The following is an 18,630-nucleotide window of genomic DNA, read 5'->3' as shown; positions in this document are numbered from 1 at the left end:
ATTATAGAATGCCAAGATTTTTCCCTGACTATCAGTACTTTAAGTATTTACACAGTTAAATGAATTTGTTTATTGAAGTAATTCCCTTTTCCCTGCTCTGAACAGAAAGTTACTGCACTGATACTTACAACTTATTACAAGTTAAAAACTTTCAGCCCTCCATGGAACATATCTGATTCTTTACATTTTCAAATTGGGTCAATGTGACCAATCTTGTAACCTCAATGTAACAATAAGATTTTCCACATTAATTTTGTGAAGATAAACAATGTATTAAAAGTTACTTTTTCATTAATATTATGTCTTTTGTACATTAAAAATCTGATTTGTAATTTAATTTTTACTAACAACTTATCCATAAATATAGAGAGTCAAAGTTTTAACCAGTTCAAGCACAAAGTGATTTTCATGTTTGGATTAACAATTCTCTTTCTGAAAATTATCAAATATCATTTGCATAACCTCCAAAACTTCCAAAATAAAAAAATAATTTTCTTTCCTGTAGGAATATTTTTTTTGTATAGTATCAGTGATTGCAAGGTTAGTCAAGTAGGCTATGTTAAAAACAACAACTTAAATTATACTTCTTACAATCTGCAGACCTTCTAGAAAGTAAGTTTATCCTGAATAGTTTTAGCATCTGTTTATACTTAGTTTTACTGTTTTAAAATCACTGAATGAGTTGGTCATATTACCAAAATGAATGACAAAGCACAAATTTTAAAATTTGGCTAAAGTATAAAATTTAGTACAACTTAACCTTCTTGCTAGTTATCCATTTCTGCACCTCAGGTGGTTTTGGCAAATTACATTCAGAACTCAAACTACCTTATTTCATATCAATAAATTCAGCAATAAAACATAGCTAATAATCCATAGTTTAATAGTATAAAAGTTTTAGGTCCTTACATTTATAAGGTAATACTGAAAAACATCTTTAATTTCATCTAGCATGAAAATCTTCACAGTTACTCAAGGAATTACATATTCAATTTACCACCCATCCAAGAAGTATAAAATTTACTGTAAATCACTTACAATATTTTCATTGTTGAAACAATACATAATTTTTATAGCCTTCAATCTTATTTGGTTAACGTAACAAAATAGGCAACCAGACCATTCCTGCCACACTTCTTCAGAAACTGAGTTTTCACTCTCACTCAGTATTATATTATTTACAACCAACAGAAACCCAAGATTTTAATCTATCAAATGATGTATTATTGCTTTCTACAGAAAAAATTGTCAATTTTACTTCTAGTTAAAGCTCGATTCCTGCAAGGAACACAACTACAAGCTTAGATGCAGTTTTAACAGCTTTTGTCTCAGGCAAAAAGCCAGAAAATTGTGATAGTTTCTTTACCACATTTCACTGCTCCAAGTATTTATATTAAACTGTACATAAGAAATTACTATTAAGTAAATATTTTCTTATATGCAAAAGTCAAAGTTTATCTTTAAACTAGTATTTATTCAATAAAACACCCATAAAAGTTAACCTTAGAGAAACATAATATGACACCATAAGAATCTCATACATTTTACTGCTGATAAAATTCTAATGGCTTATATTACTTTTGTTTTACTGTAAAGCCATATAACTGGGGAGGGGTTATCTCGCTGTGTCTGCTGCAAAGTTTGAACCCTGATTTTGGGATTTATTGTTTTCTGAGCTACCTGACGCTGGGTAAGAAATCCCCCCCTCCCACACCAGTTACATCTCTGTATGAGAGGTCTTAGTATTTAGTCTAACCTCCTATTTCAGTGATTAAACATGCACATGCAAGTGTGCTACTCATGATTATCAGAAAAAAATATTTTATTTAAATTTCTAACCCAGACTTCATCTCTTTCCTTTATTCTTCTAATAAGTCATTCATTACTCTACTTATCATGTTGGCCCTTACACCATTTTTCACTGACATCACAACAGTTAATAAGAGAATTCCATGAAATACTAACGTGCAACATGAGATATCCACTTTTACACTTTCTACTTGACAATACTCTTTTCAGAAGTTGCATTCCATCAACATCACAAAACTGTTTTCTATAACACTGATGTTTGGAAATTGTTTGAAGGAGTAGCTCCAGGGCTGCAGCATGTGTAGCTTCATCATCAGAAACTTCAACCACCTGAAATGAAATATAAATCTTGCATTTTACTGTTTAATTTCACACCTAAATGATGCATCAGTTAAACAATGGGTTGAGTAAATTGACGAAAAATATAAAAGTTGTCATGCCCAAAGCTCACCACTCCACAATCTAAACTTTACATAATTCCCCTAGTGCACAAAAGACAGTTTCCTTCACCCATTTCTACAGACTGATACTAAATTCCATATGCACTACATCCAGCTGCTTGACTGGTACCATCTGAACACACACTTATGGTCCAAGTGCATGAATATTTTGCTTCAAAAATGTGTTACATACCATTCCTAAATATATTTAATTTATAATAGTATCAAATTGCATGTCATATACCAAGTAATAATAAAATGTGCATCCTCCTATAGGATAGGATAAATACCCATTTCATTCACCAGCTGCTTAAAGTACGAGACAGTGGAATGGGAGGTATACTGCCAACCAATGAACATAAACAAAGAAATATGCATTTTGAGTTGTTAGACTCAACCACTTATTTGAGTAGAGCTTCAAAAGATGACAACAAGAAAAATAAAACTAAAAAAACCTTTTTTGCATTTAATAGGGAAAATGTGAACACTATGAAATTAGCCTAAATACTAGCTGGTCAAAAGTTCAAGACCATACTGAGACAAAGCGTTACTCAGTAAACATGTAAAGAAATTTAGTCATTTGTGTTCAAGCATTAGCCTTGTCAACATCTCCCGCTGACATCTCCTGTGTTACACTGGGTTAAAACATGGCAAAGGCTAAAAAGTTGACAGAGTTTGAATGTGGCAGAATTGTTGAGCTGCAAAAGAAAGATCTCTCTCAAAGTGCCATTGTTTGTAAGATTGGGCATAGTAAAGCTGCTGTTGCAAATTTCTTAAAAGACCTTGAGGGATACGGAATGAGAATTTCAAGTGGTCGGCCCAAGAAAATTTTGTTGGTGTTGAGCAGGGGGATTCGACTGGTTGTCCGGCAAGACACCAACCGATCGTCAAACCAGATTAAGGCCCTTACGGATGCAGAATGCAGGTCAAGAACAATAAGACGGCACCTACGAGAGAAAGGCTTTAAAAACCGTAAACGTTTTCAAAGGCCACGCCTTCTTTCACACCAAGAAACAGCTCGGTTAAACTTTTCTACATCTCATGTTTGGTGCTTCTCAGCAAAGTGGAAAAATCTTTTGTTCTTTGATGTTAAAAAGTTTAACCTGGATGGTCCAGATGGCTTACAACGTTACTGGCATGATAAGGATAACCCACCGGAGACATTCACTACACGACACAGTGTAGGAGGTTCCACCATGATCTGGGGTGCTTTCTCCTTCCATGGAACAATGGAACTTCAGGTTGTAAAGGGGCATCAAACAGCAACTAGCCACATTGGCATGTTGGAGAGAGCATCCTTATTGACTGAAGGCCCTCGCTTGTGAGGAAATGATTGGATCTTTCAGCAGGACAATGCTGCAATCCACAAAGACAAAGGACTTTTTTAATGGTGAATAACGTGATTTCTTTGGACCATCCAGCATGTTTGCCTGAACTGAACCCCACTGATAATGTTTGGGGATGGATGGCAAGGAAGTCTATAGAAATGGACGTCAATTCCAAACAGTACATGATCTTCGTGAAGCCATCTTCACTTGGAATAACATTCCAGCCAGCTTTCTGCAAACGCTTATACCGACCATGCCAAAACAAATGTTTGCAGTTATTCGCAATGACAGCCGTGCAACTCACTACTGTTTAGGACTTCTTTTTGGTATGGTCTTAAACTTTTCACCAGTTAGTATTTAGGCTGATTTCATAATGTTCACATTTTCCCTATTAAATGCTATAAAAGTTTTTTATTTTTATTTTCCCTGTTCTTATTTTCATCTTTCGAAGCTCTCCTCAAATAAGTGGTTGAGTCTAACAACGCAAACTGCATATTTTTTATTTAAGTTCACTGACCTTAAGATTTTGTCTAGCAGTGTATAACAGGATCTTGTACCATGTTGTTCAGATTTTTCTTGATTATGTTGCATGCTACTACCTAGATCAGTGAATGGTTTTTACGACTGATCTTAGTTTTCATAAATTTCTATTTTACTTTACTTAGCTTTAATGTGAACTGTGAAAGATCTATTTCTTAATTTTTCTGTTCACAATGTTGATCCATGTTCCTTTGTTTTTCAACACTATTACACATATTTTTCTTCTCGAAAATTTTACATTTCCTATCTGAATACATCTTTCTGATATAAACACAGCAATATTTTACTTCAAAAAGAGCGATTATGCACCCTTCCTCAAAGCAGTGAATTTACATTGACATAACACTGCCTAAAAATTAGAGTTGTATCAAAAATGTCTTGATGTATGTTATTCCAATTTTTAGTTAGGTTGCAGTTATCAGGTAACTTACAATAAATTATTTCTTAATATAATCAACCTTGGGGGAAAAACAGCAACATGTGTTTAGTTTACATTCATTCTTAAAGCAAAGCTATTTGCTAAATAATTTTGGAACTGCAGTTACTTTGTGATGAAATAGTCTATTACAATACTACTGAAATAATGTGCAACTTTCCTTGCAATTATTGTATGCTAATTTCTGCAGTATAAACTAACCTAAGAGATTATTAAAAACTTACTCTTGCAAGAAGAAAGATGAAGACTGCTGTTCCCCCTAGTTGAGTAACTGTGAAATGCAAACTGTGCTTACAAGTCGGTTCTAATCTAACAAAAGCAATAACTTTTTTCTGGATTGGCTGTTGCTGGGATGAGCGCTGGTCTTCAGACACAACCCTGTTCATAAATATTTTACTCATATTAGTACATACAAGTATTAAGTTTATAGAATACAAAATACTAGTTAAAGTAATATCTACTAAATATTAGCTAGTACATTTTACTGACATGTTAGTGAAATGTGTCAATCTGCTGATAAACTGAGACTCTGGCAGTGTTTGTAAGCCAACTAACAATGTTAAATCAGTCTGTTCATCATAAAGTTGTAAGAAAAGCTAGAGATGAAATATTAAACAGTAATTAGAAACAGCTTATTTTAGAGATGTTTACTAGTATAGTGCTTATCACCCAAGTATTTTCATAGCCTTTACAGAAGTGCAGTAATTATGAGTAAAAAAAGCTGGAATTAGTGGAAATCTAACACAAACGTTACACTCACTCTGTAGACCAGTTATAGTAATCATAAATATAAATTACTAATTCTGATATATCTGATGTTTTCAAACAGAACAAATTATCTTATAGTTAGCGAGATTAGAAATGTGATTGTAATGGCTTTGTAAAGAGATTGTAGCATATGCTTAAATGTTGTCATTGTAGACAATTCTCTCTCACAACAACTTATTCAACAAGCAGGTAGTAAAACCTGATCAATCATGGTGGTTCTTTTAGGTTTTGGGATGAGCAGACAGCTTCTCTCTCTCTCTCTCTCTGTCTGTCTGTCTGTCTCTCTCTCTGTGTGTGTGTGTGTGTGTGTGTGTGTGTGTGTGTGTGTGTGTGTGTGTGTGTTTATGAAACTGAACATTACAAAAAGCAAAACACATTCCAAAGTTAAAATTTATTTGCTTGACATGTAAATAGTTTTATCCTTAGGTTGATCAAGATTTGATTTGTATAGTCTGTTTCTAAAGGAACACAAAATACTACAACTGACTATGAACTTTATAGAAGGTAGAAGAGAAAACTTGCACAGTATTAATTTTCTTTAAACAGAAATAATTGTTATCTGAATTTATATCTTTCATATTTTAAAAATTGGATGATAGGAATAAAACCTACAAGATTTTACCTTTACTATTTGCAAAGGACATACTGCTATAGATTATAAAAATTTATTTCATAAATTCATTCCCCTACATAACTGTGATAAACATTACAAACCTGAATCCTGCAGATGCCAGTGAAAATGAACTCAGGGGCTGAAGAATTGACCCAGATGACCCCACAACATGAGGATATAGTAGAAAGGTGTTTGGATTCTTCGTAACATACACTGCTAATAAAGCCTCCTAAAATATGGATAATTAAAATAAATGCTGAAATAAAATAAGGAGCACAAGTCAGTTCAAAAATTACATTATTACATCATTCTCCATGTTCAATACCAACTTGTCAGAAACAAATCATAATTTGTCATTTTTCTCTCTTCAGAAAAATACAAAACATTTACTTGATTGTTTTAAACAATTTAATTTACAATGAATAAAAATAAACAAACAATTTCTATAATTGTAATATTAGATATAACAACAGTGTTCACTGTTGCAAAAACTGTCCCTATTACCATAGATATCCTTCACTGCATAACACAAAGGCTCTGATATATTACACTCAAAATTATACAAATTAGAATAGCATAAAACCATAGTTAATAATCCATATTTTAATAATACAAGTTTTTAATCTAAGAGGAAATAAAGAATATCCTCAATTTCCTCTAGTGCCACACACAATACTTTGTTAGTATGTCATCTTCCCTCTTCTTTACCACCCTTCAAACAAGTATTAAAATTAAATGTAAATTACTCTATATAAAACCAACAATGCTGAGAGAATTTAATATACAATCTTCCAGTCGACAGCTTTGTAACCAAACAAAATTGAAAAACCTGCCACGCCCACCTGTCATATTCTCTTTTATAATTCATCAATAGTTCTCTTTCATTTGATTATATATTACCTTTAACCAATAGGAAGTCAGTTTTCTCCTACTAAATAATGAATTACGTTCTGAATGGTTAAACATCAGTTTCATTCTAAATTATCGACACTGTTGCTATGGGAAAGTAAAGAATAGATCTGTAATGACTTGTTGCATAGTTAGTAAACCAGTTAAATTGAGAGGTAAAGGAATGTGTCTACTTTTTGCATATTATTAGTATATTATTTTTGGTTTATTTCTTGTTTATCACATTTATTCTTCATTTATAATTATAAAGCCAACTAAAATGTATAATTAGGAATTAAGTTGGTTAAGACTAGATTAGGTAAAATAAATATCTCATGAGGCATACAGATTGTCATATAGTTCGTGGGTAATGTGTTACAGTAACAAGAGCGATGCATCTCCCACTGATTTACAACATAATGGTGCATTTCTTGGGGGTGATTACAAGGTCAGTGAAATCTACCAATTCCATTTTGAGATTATATATAATCTGTTAAATATTACAGAAAATCATGAACTGTGTTACACAAAGAAAAATTTAATTTTTAAGATGAGAAAAATTATTTAAATCTTAACGTGAAAATTATTTCGCATAGAAAATATTCTAAAGAAATACTCAATATATTCATGGGCAAATCTTCATTTTCTTAAAAATACCTCACTAAAAATGATTTTTTTTTTGTACGTGAAAATTTGATATTAATTGAAAGACTGTCAAATTTTGTGAAGATTTATATACTATATTAAAACTAAGTATTATACATAAAGACTAAATGATTTATATACTATATTAAAACTAAGTATTATACATAAAGACTAAATGATTTATATACTATATTAAAACTAAGTATTATACATAAAGACTAAATGATTTATATACTATATTAAAACTAAGTATTATACATAAAGACTAAATGATTTATATACTATATTAAAACTAAGTATTATACATAAAGACTAAATGATTTATATACTATATTAAAACTAAGTATTATACATAAAGACTAAATGATTTATATACTATATTAAAACTAAGTATTATACATAAAGACTAAATGATTTATATACTATATTAAAACTAAGTATTATACATAAAGACTAAATGATTTATATACTATATTAAAACTAAGTATTATACATAAAGACTAAATGATTTATATACTATATTAAAACTAAGTATTATACATAAAGACTAAATGATTTATATACTATATTAAAACTAAGTATTATACATAAAGACTAAATGATTTATATACTATATTAAAACTAAGTATTATACATAAAGACTAAATGATTTATATACTATATTAAAACTAAGTATTATACATAAAGACTAAATGATTTATATACTATATTAAAACTAAGTATTATACATAAAGACTAAATGAATTATATACTATATTAAAACTAAGTATTATACATAAAGACTAAATGATTTATATACTATATTAAAACTAAGTATTATACATAAAGACTAAATGATTTATATACTATATTAAAACTAAGTATTATACATAAAGACTAAATGATTTATATACTATATTAAAACTAAGTATTATACATAAAGACTAAATGATTTATATACTATATTAAAACTAAGTATTATACATAAAGACTAAATGAATTCAAAAGAGGTCACATAGTTAGATATATCAACAAAGGCCATGTTAAGAGTTAAATCAATTATTGATCAGTCTCATACTCTCATTGTATTTCATAACATTCTATAACTTTGTCAGAGTTATCATGACCATTTTGTGAATAACATAGTGCTTTTAATTTAAATCTGCATCAGTTGTTTTAACCAGTTAATCACACCAATGTTTTGAATGATAATTAGCAACAAAATGTGAAACTATTTCAAACCAACTATATGTTTGTGTAGACACCCCGACCAGGTACACCATTATCTGTGACACAAGATGATCATTATTACAAGTCAATTCTGCTTTAGTGCTATGCTAAGACTGAATCAGATAATTACAGTTGCAAATGGACATATCAGTGTATATGGTTACAAAGACATTAAGAGTAACCTAGAGTAAATTTTGTTTATAACCTGATAAAAGATCTACACACAGAGATAAAAACATTAACCTGGACTTTTAGCTAGGTGTAGTCGACTAACAGTACTCTACAAAACATACTTTCCTCTTTCTAAGCCATCTACCAAGCAAAGATATTTTACGTCAACATGGTTATGGAAAGATTTATAGTTCCATGCGTGCAGACTTGCATACAACAGTCCTCCTAAAACAAAAGTAGAATAAATAAATATGTTACATACAAGTTTAAAGCACTACAATATAATACAAACCTGTAAAGGTCTTAGAGATGGCATCTTTAAACCACTTAATATCTCTTGACTGAGACCAGAATGGACAAGCTGGGATGCACAATGTGGAGGACACCAGACTTCATTTCCCAATTCACAGTCTGTTAGACTAGTAAAGTCAGGTCCTAGGCTGGACAGGTGAAAACTCAGTTCTTTTGTCATAACTACATCTATAACAAATATATAAAATTAAATACAATTCCTCAAAAACTATTTTATCACTATTGAATGTACAAGTATTTCATAAATGAACAAACAAGTGTGTACATTTTAAATTATGTATGTATATAATAGTGTGAACACATTCAGGAAACATCCATATCATATCACTATATATGAATGTGAAGACATTCAGGAACTGTCTACATTATCCTATTTCCGGTTATTGCAAAGTTACTTAACCTAAGCACCACAGAGCTATAACATCTGGTAGACGAAGTAATGAGATGGTAGAAATTGCAATTCAAGTACTAAAAAATTCTCATGAGGCATTATAATTCAATTTTCAAATCAGCATGGAAACAGCATGTAACACATCCAGATTTTTCCACTAGAATAAATGCATGCATGCACACGTGTGTATATACAAAAAAGTTTTGAATGAAACACACGAACTGTCATGACATTACTGAGACACGATTTCAACCAGCAAGCATTTATCAATCAGCACAATCCCTAAGCTTTGATTTACTGTTAAATGCCTGCCATACTAACATACCAGGAAACATACAAAATCAAGTAACATTCAACTGATGGAATTTAGACAGGTGTGTATCACATTCTGTTATACATAAAAGCAATGCTGCACCTGAATGGGAGTCACTTTGAACATTTGTTATAGCTGTGCAAATGTTGTGCCTAGTGCCCTCTAGTAGCTAATAGTTTAAACACTTAATTTTTAAAATTCTCATCACGTTATTTATCAATTATTTATCTGTTTTCTAAGCAGATTTAAAATTTCAGCTTTTATTCTTTACAAACAAAAATATTTACACAATCAATAGTGTTTGACAAGCCAAAATTAGTCAATGTGCTGAAATATATGAGAAATTGCAGTCCTGTGATAAAAGTAAGGAAGCCAGTATTGGGAAAGAAATACCAAAAAACCATCTAAAGTCTTTAAATGTAATGAATTAAAAATACTGACACAAAAGAAGAAGAAGAGGTCGGTGGTTCCAAAGAAAGTTTGAGGTTTAAACATCCTCAGAAAATTTACCATCAATAAAATAAAAACACAAAAATTAGTAAATCAAACATTTTTAAGAAGCAAGACAAACACTCACTGGGTGTTTACCACAAGGTAGTAGATACCTTTAAATAGCATGAGTGTACCAAGTCCCAGGATCCTGTCAGTGACCTCTACTGAATGTCCCAAGAGAATACATGAAGTTTGGTTTTTTTTATTCCCTGGATTTTTGAAATTCAGCGACAAGTTTTTCTCTTGATATCCATCAACAAATATAGAGATCTAGAGAAATCAGTGTTTTAATAAAATGCACATTCTAAATAGAAAAAATTCTAGCTAGATAAAAACAAATTAAAATTTAAAGATATTAAGAGATTCATACATAATAAATGAAACCTGGAAACACATACCACTGAACACTACAAAACCAAGCTGATCAACAAACTGAATCACACATCATTAAACCTTTTACAATAAAACATTAGATTTGACTATTATTCACAGGATTAAAAAAATATGTGATTTCATGTTAATAAGAACTTGAATCCAAAACAAGTCAGCTATTTTTATGGTGAAATATCATTAGATCTAAAGATAAGAAAATTAAAAACTTTTGGCAAGAGACATTGATAAAAAAATCAAAACTCAAAACATAAGAAAAAAGCCATTCCTCAAAAATTCTCCAATCATAAATGGTCTCTTTTACAGAATGAATTCCAACAGCAGTATTATTCTTAACTGGTTAGGTTTCAAACATTCCAAGAGAAACACTCGCCAGTTTAATCGTTCCCTAGAGAAATACTCTCCAAAGTGCAATAAATCCTCTTTGGTACACTGATGTTCATGATTAAAACACGAAACACCAAATTACTTACTACAACATTTGAAGTCTTTCGAACACTTGTTTCTTTACAATTTACTCCAACACAATGCCATCTTTCAGGTTTTAGGAGACGTCTACAAGTACCCTCAGCCAAACACAAGTAACTCTGACTTGTAGCATTTGTGATTCTGTTTAAATAAAGAACTTGTGAAGTCACATCACATTCAGCATCCATGTGGAAACTTGGAAAATTTATAGTTTGAGATACAAAACTAAATATTTTTAACAAATGATAGAAAACAACTCTTCACAGAAAATTATTCACAGCATATTGTTTAACGAGATCATTCAGAGAAACCTTGTGGGTTAGGTTATACTTGCAAAGAATTAAGTTACTGCATTTGTTTTATAATTTATTAAAAAATTAAAGTTCCTTAACCCAATTACAACACACGTGTATTTTATCTGAACTTGAAGCCACATCGTATAACTGCAACAGGAAATTCTTAATGTATCTCCAATAAATCTGGCAAGCTTTCAATAGACAAAAAATAATTTTTAATTAAATATTTTTATTAAAAAACTGTCCATAATTGAATGGTGTGAGAGTGTTCACTTACTCTAACAAAAAGCGATTTTCATGTTAAGAATAAAGAAATGCCTTTCACCTGAAAACTTTCAAATTTCATTAGTGTAATCCCAAGACATTCTAAATATTTTATGTCAGAAAAACTTAAGTTATGTTACTTTTCATACCATACCTTTATACAGGGTCAGTCAGTTTGATTGACCTTGTAACTGCCAGGAAAGAAAATTTTAATTAACCCTCTCTTTCCCTCTGGAAAGACTGGAAATTGCAACAGAAAACAACAATTGTTTACCCTAAAATAACTAAAAGATTGTAAGAGTATACATCTATATTTATACTTACATTTGTTTTATTGCCTTTTGAACTATTTCTAATTAATAAGCCAACCATACAAGTTAAAAATCACTCTAGATAAATGCGAGATAAATGTTTATGTTACAAGCTTTTCACAAACGTACCTTGAATTTATCTTGCTTAACCTAGCCTGACAAGTTTCTAATTGTGTTTTAGTTACTTTTATAACAATAAATACAGAATAAAAATCAGTTTTTTTTTTTGTTGTTGACTGTCACAATTTCACCCTAATTTTTTTCTTTTAATATATTAATGGTATTATTATCACAATAAATTTAGTTAATTAATGCACCAAAGAACAATAAACAATGTGTTTCAGGCACCACATTTTTTTGCTTTCTAATTATGAAATAAGAGCTATTAAAAAAAGACAGCTTATGTCCTTTATGCATTTCTGGTGGGTATTACAGCATGAACTTCAAATAAAGCAGATAATTTTCTGTACATCATTTGACAGACCAAAACTTTGGCTTTTGACTGATTATAAATGATAGAGGAATAACAAGATTTTCTAGTTTATGTAACCAAATGTGAACTAGTGACGATTCATGTAAGAGGACATGACAGATAGGAATAACAAGATTTTCTAGTTTATGTAACCAAATGTGAACTAGTGACGATTCATGTAAGAGGACATGACAGATAGGAATAACAAGATTTTCTAGTTTATGTAACCAAATGTGAACTAGTGAATTCATGTAAGAGGACATGACAGATAGGAATAACAAGATTTTCTAGTTTATGTAACCAAATGTGAACTAGTGACGATTCATGTAAGAGGACATGACAGATAGGAATAACAAGATTTTCTAGTTTATGTAACCAAATGTGAACTAGTGACGATTCATGTAAGAGGACATGACAGATAGGAATAACAAGATTTTCTAGTTTATGTAGCCAAATGAGAACTAGTGACGATTCATGTAAGAGGACATGACAGATAGGAATAACAAGATTTTCTAGTTTATGTAGCCAAATGAGAACTAGTGACGATTCATGTAAGAGGACATGACAGATAGGAATAACAAGATTTTCTAGTTTATGTAACCAAATGAGAACTAGTGACGATTCATGTAAGAGGACATGACAGATAGGAATAACAAGATTTTCTAGTTTATGTAACCAAATGAGAACTAGTGACGATTCATGTAAGAGGACATGACAGATAGGAATAACAAGATTTTCTAGTTTATGTAACCAAATGAGAACTAGTGACGATTCATGTAAGAGGACATGACAGATAGGAATAACAAGATTTTCTAGTTTATGTAACCAAATGAGAACTAGTGACGATTCATGTAAGAGGACATGACAGATAGGAATAACAAGATTTTCTAGTTTATGTAACCAAATGAGAACTAGTGACGATTCATGTAAGAGGACATGACAGATAGGAATAACAAGATTTTCTAGTTTATGTAACCAAATGAGAACTAGTGACGATTCATGTAAGAGGACATGACAGATAGGAATAACAAGATTTTCTAGTTTATGTAACCAAATGAGAACTAGTGACGATTCATGTAAGAGGACATGACAGATAGGAATAACAAGATTTTCTAGTTTATGTAACCAAATGAGAACTAGTGACGATTCATGTAAGAGGACATGACAGATAGGAATAACAAGATTTTCTAGTTTATGTAACCAAATGAGAACTAGTGACGATTCATGTAAGAGGACATGACAGATAGGAATAACAAGATTTTCTAGTTTATGTAACCAAATGAGAACTAGTGACGATTCATGTAAGAGGACATGACAGATAGGAATAACAAGATTTTCTAGTTTATGTAACCAAATGAGAACTAGTGACGATTCATGTAAGAGGACATGACAGATAGGAATAACAAGATTTTCTAGTTTATGTAACCAAATGAGAACTAGTGACGATTCATGTAAGAGGACATGACAGATAGGAATAACAAGATTTTCTAGTTTATGTAACCAAATGAGAACTAGTGACGATTCATGTAAGAGGACATGACAGATAGGAATAACAAGATTTTCTAGTTTATGTAACCAAATGAGAACTAGTGACGATTCATGTAAGAGGACATGACAGATAGGAATAACAAGATTTTCTATTTTATGCAGCCAAATGAGAACTAGTGACGATTCATGTAAGAGGACATGACAGATAGGAATAACAAGATTTTCTAGTTTATGCAGCCAAATGAAAACTAGTGACGATTCATGTAAGAGGACATGACAGATAGGAATAACAAGATTTTCTAGTTTATGTAGCCAAATGAGAACTAGTGACAATTCATGTAAGAGGACATGACAGATAGGAATAACAAGATTTTCTAGTTTATGCAGCCAAATGAGAACTAGTGACAATTCATGTAAGAGGACATTACAGATAAGAATAACAAGATTGTCTAGTTTATGTAACCAAATAAGATTGAAGGCTATGAAAACTATTATAACAAGTAACTTGTATTAATTTTATACTTAGAGAGGGGTAGTAATTAAACTAGAAAAGATGGAAAACCTAAAGACCAAATGTCAAAATTGTTATGTAATGGATTGTTTATTTATTTTTCCATAGGAAATTAAGAACTTAAAACTTACATTTAATGGCCACATTATTAATGTATATGAATAGCCTTGGCATTAAACTGAAGTAGTTTAATCAAAATCTGAATGCAAGCCTGTAAAAGGTTTAGATGTGTACTTTGACCTACCCAACATGAAAGGGTTTAACCACATTAGTTGAATTTTCATTTGGAATTATAAAACCTATAGTTACAGAAGAGTATTGTTTATGTACAATTGTCAATAAATAGAATCACAGAAACTTTTATTACTGCCATCCAGTGCTGGAAAGGTCCAAAGATCAACAATTATGTAATGGTAAAGTTAAACAATTAGCAGCCTGTAACAAGTCAATTATCATGATAATCTTACACAGACATTACACGTGTCAAGGAAGCATTCAACTGTAAAAACTTGGTACATTGCTTAGACTCCATAATAATAATAAATTTCATTTACCATTTTATTTCTCCTACAGTATATTCAATAGTTAGTAGGAGATTAATACTAGATATATAGGTGGGGTTTGGGGTCAAAGTGTGCATAACTTTTTTCTACAGTTATTCAAAAGTTGAATTACATTATTTGGAGTACACTTTAATAAATTTGGCATTGACATGTTCTTTACTATTCAGAATTTTATGCAAACTAAGTTTTAATTTTATTAACTCCTGTATGAAATACTTTAACAAACCCGAATTCTCTACTTCCCTATTTACAGGGACTACACTCTTCTGCAAGATCCCCCCTCCCAACATGGGTTTTAGGGTGTCCCCTAATTAGTTACACCAGTTATGGATACTAACAGACAGGATACTAACCATTTTAAATTATTAGTAAGTTTTACTTATCACAGAAACTCCAACTCCACATGCTTTTAAAAGATCTTGAGGCATGCAGACTGAAGTCAGTCTTCTAAAGTTTGTTCTTTTGTTCTTGTTTTTTTTAATTAGCTTAGTTAGAAAACCAGATACATTAGTGGTTTTGAGGTATTTTAGTGTCCAATATATGAAAACCAAACAAGTTAAATTTTGGACTACAAACAGTTACAGAGACAAGGCTTATAAAAGCAGGCACTCAAGTACAAAACAGCCTAGGGCTAAGATAAGCATGAAGATTACATGTAATTAACTATCAACGTGACATAACCTGGAATATTGCTTTGTTCAAAATTTCCTGCACTCAAGAAGAAAGCTACTGCAGAAATGTTGAATAAATAATTGTAATTGTCTGATAAAATCTATGGCCCTTTTATTTCATATTTTTCAACTTTAACAACAGACAAAATATAGCATTTTCCATACAGAAACTTAATTTACGAGGTTCTACACGTTATGCAAATGAAATCAGAAACTAAAATATAAATGTTTTTATTTTAAAAATGAATAATCTTTCACAATAACTGTTTCAATAAAAGATTTAAGTTCATAAACAAATCTCTAGTAAGAAAACTTTATTAAAAATGTATTTGTAGTAAACACTAGAATTCAATTGTATATGTAAAAATTTACCAAATCTCCAGAAGATACACTTAATACATCCAGTTATAGTAAGTCTTGTTTCATAGTTACAGGGGTGGTCAAAATGATTAAGTCCTTATACATAGAATTAAGATATATCATTAACATACTCCAACCACTCAAAGCTCCCTTTGAGTAACCAGTTATTTTCACACATTTTTACCATTATATTATATATAGGCAAACTCAGTTTAGCCACATGATTAACTAACTCAAAGCCTTTAATATTTCCCTGAGAAGCAAAACTTTATGTTAGTTTTCCACCCAAAGTTAAAGGAACTTCATAGCAGGAAGAAGGCTAACCTTGAACTTTTAGTTGTTATATTTTTATTACCCAAAGTTTCCAGTGTTAAGCCTAATTGTACTTGTGTTTACTCTACAAGATTAACTAACCTATCTACACTTATTCAAAATTGAATCTTGTTTGTCGTTTGTGATGTTTCAAAACATACTAGGCTATTGTTAACCATAAGACAAACTACATACACAACAAAATAAAGTTCAGAAAATAATAATTTTGCTCAGCTTAGTTTTATGTGTCAGAAAAATACATGTTAGAACACCTGAAAATTAAATCTCCTCGTTCTGGAGTCACCCACATCTCGAACAGCAGCAAATCTGATGACACAGAAAGGACATGCAACACCTTGTCTTCTGTTGGTTCCCACTTTACCTCTACACTGTCAGTGTCTGAAAAATTTTCTACAAGAACAAATGAAGGTTTAAGCTAAAATTTAAGTCTGGACAATTCTAAACATTTGTTCTCATCCAAGCATTTTTATACTACTAAAAACATACATCTAATCCTCAAGTACTGTGGAATGGATGTGCTACAAAATTCTAATTTAATCTGTGAAAAGAAACTAAATCCATAATTATTTTATTAACTGCAACAAAGCTATTGTATGCCATTTTAATATAAAACATTCAAAACCATTATTTACAAAACGTCTGAGAGAAAAGAAACATTAGAAAGTTGTTCTTTAATAAATCAAACTGACTTTCAAGCTTATAAATCTCATAAATTGGATTGTAAGAAACAAAACAGTTAAGTTTGTTTTAGTTTGATCTACAAAATAAAAATAGTTCATAATTAAAAATCTGATATTAATTGAAAATTAAAGTACAATTAATTATCTGTTGCCTACAGGCCAAAAACTCAAGATATCTAATGTAAAATTACTTTCCTTCTGATGAAATGGTGACTGTTCATTAACACAATACTGAAATAATTTATTGAACACTTAACTTCAAACTATTAACAATGGTGAAGGGCATATTTTACAAGTTACATTAAAAAAAATATGAAATATTGAATATAAAATTAATATAGAAGTTCTAATATCTTGATCACCCCAATAAATTCCTGGTTGCAACAGATATGGTACACAACAGTTCCAAAGAAAAATTAATTTACTTGCTTTGAATTTGCAAAACGTGCAATATAAAATTCAAGGAAAAAGTAATAAATAAGTTACAAGGTGAACATACGGAATGCACCTTAGAAATACAGTATCTTTCTTTTAGAGAAAATGTGCAAGAAAATTTAATGCATCTTAATCATATCTACTACTATTACTAAAGTCAAATCGAATGTTCTCTAGTGGCTGTTAGTTATCTTTTCTTAATGAAGTTAAAAATATGTCAGTGTAATAATTACTAAAATCTAGAATTTAAAAGAGTTTGTCACGGGGTTAATACAGTAGCTCAAGTTGCTAGAATGATGCATGGATGAGGTTTTATATAATTGAATCTGAGACTTTCACTTCGGGTGGATGAATGTTTTGTTTAAAGATTTGTTCATGAAAATAGTGTTATTACTAGCCTCAGTTCAAAGTGATTTAATATTGAAATTTTTGGGACAATAGTTTGTTTAATGATAAACATTATTTGCATAATCTCTAAAACCTCCTAATTACATTTCAAATGTTTGTTTTCAGTAAGACTATTTTATTTTCTATACTGTGTGTGGTCTGTTAGTTAACCAACCTCTTAATTATCATGACAAAAATTAAGTGAATATAAATTATGTTTGTTTTGTGCTAGAAAGACCACATAGTATAACATGAAAATACAAATGTTTAGTCGAAGTAGCTTAAATCTCGCAATATACATTTATTGATCTTCCAGTCATGCCTAGCTAACATTACATAACTTGCACTGACAGTGCACATGCACGCATGTTACATATCCTATAATATAAAACTGACATTTAATCTTCCCTAACTTAGCTGCATTTTGGTCTACTGGTATTTAGTATGTGTGTGTTTTCTTATAACAAAGCCACATCAGGCTATCTGCTGAGCCCACCAAGGGAAATCAAACCCCTGATTTTAGAGTTGTGAATCCAAAGACATACTGCTGTACTAGCAGGGGGCAGGTATTTAGTAATACACATTTCAATTATTATACATTACACAGTTATAGGTTAAACTTGTATTTCTTGAAATATAGAACAAT

At 30.7% G+C, this 18,630-nt stretch overlaps 1 protein-coding gene across 4 annotated transcripts in view; it reads right to left on the bottom strand.

The window, feature by feature from the left end:
* The window catches only part of mv (lysosomal-trafficking regulator mauve), a 144,975-nt gene that overhangs the window by 77,836 nt on the left and 48,509 nt on the right, over positions 1-18,630 (bottom strand). For all 4 annotated transcript variants that reach the window (XM_076462861.1, XM_076462862.1, XM_076462863.1 and 1 more), the window contains exons 13-19: positions 16,734-16,872; positions 11,219-11,354; positions 10,469-10,625; positions 9,140-9,327; positions 6,036-6,163; positions 4,778-4,931; positions 1,966-2,139 (exon numbers count right to left, since the gene is read on the bottom strand). In XM_076462861.1, the coding sequence (XP_076318976.1) occupies positions 1,966-2,139; positions 4,778-4,931; positions 6,036-6,163; positions 9,140-9,327; positions 10,469-10,625; positions 11,219-11,354; positions 16,734-16,872 (1,076 nt within the window). The remainder of the gene's footprint in view (positions 1-1,965; positions 2,140-4,777; positions 4,932-6,035; positions 6,164-9,139; positions 9,328-10,468; positions 10,626-11,218; positions 11,355-16,733; positions 16,873-18,630) is intronic.

The sequence above is a fragment of the Tachypleus tridentatus genome, chromosome 10 (assembly GCF_004210375.1).
Source record: "Tachypleus tridentatus isolate NWPU-2018 chromosome 10, ASM421037v1, whole genome shotgun sequence".
NCBI classification, from domain to species: Eukaryota; Metazoa; Arthropoda; class Merostomata; order Xiphosura; family Limulidae; genus Tachypleus; species Tachypleus tridentatus.
Note: the sequence above shows the minus strand (reverse complement) of the source record. Positions and strands in the feature narration are given on the sequence as shown.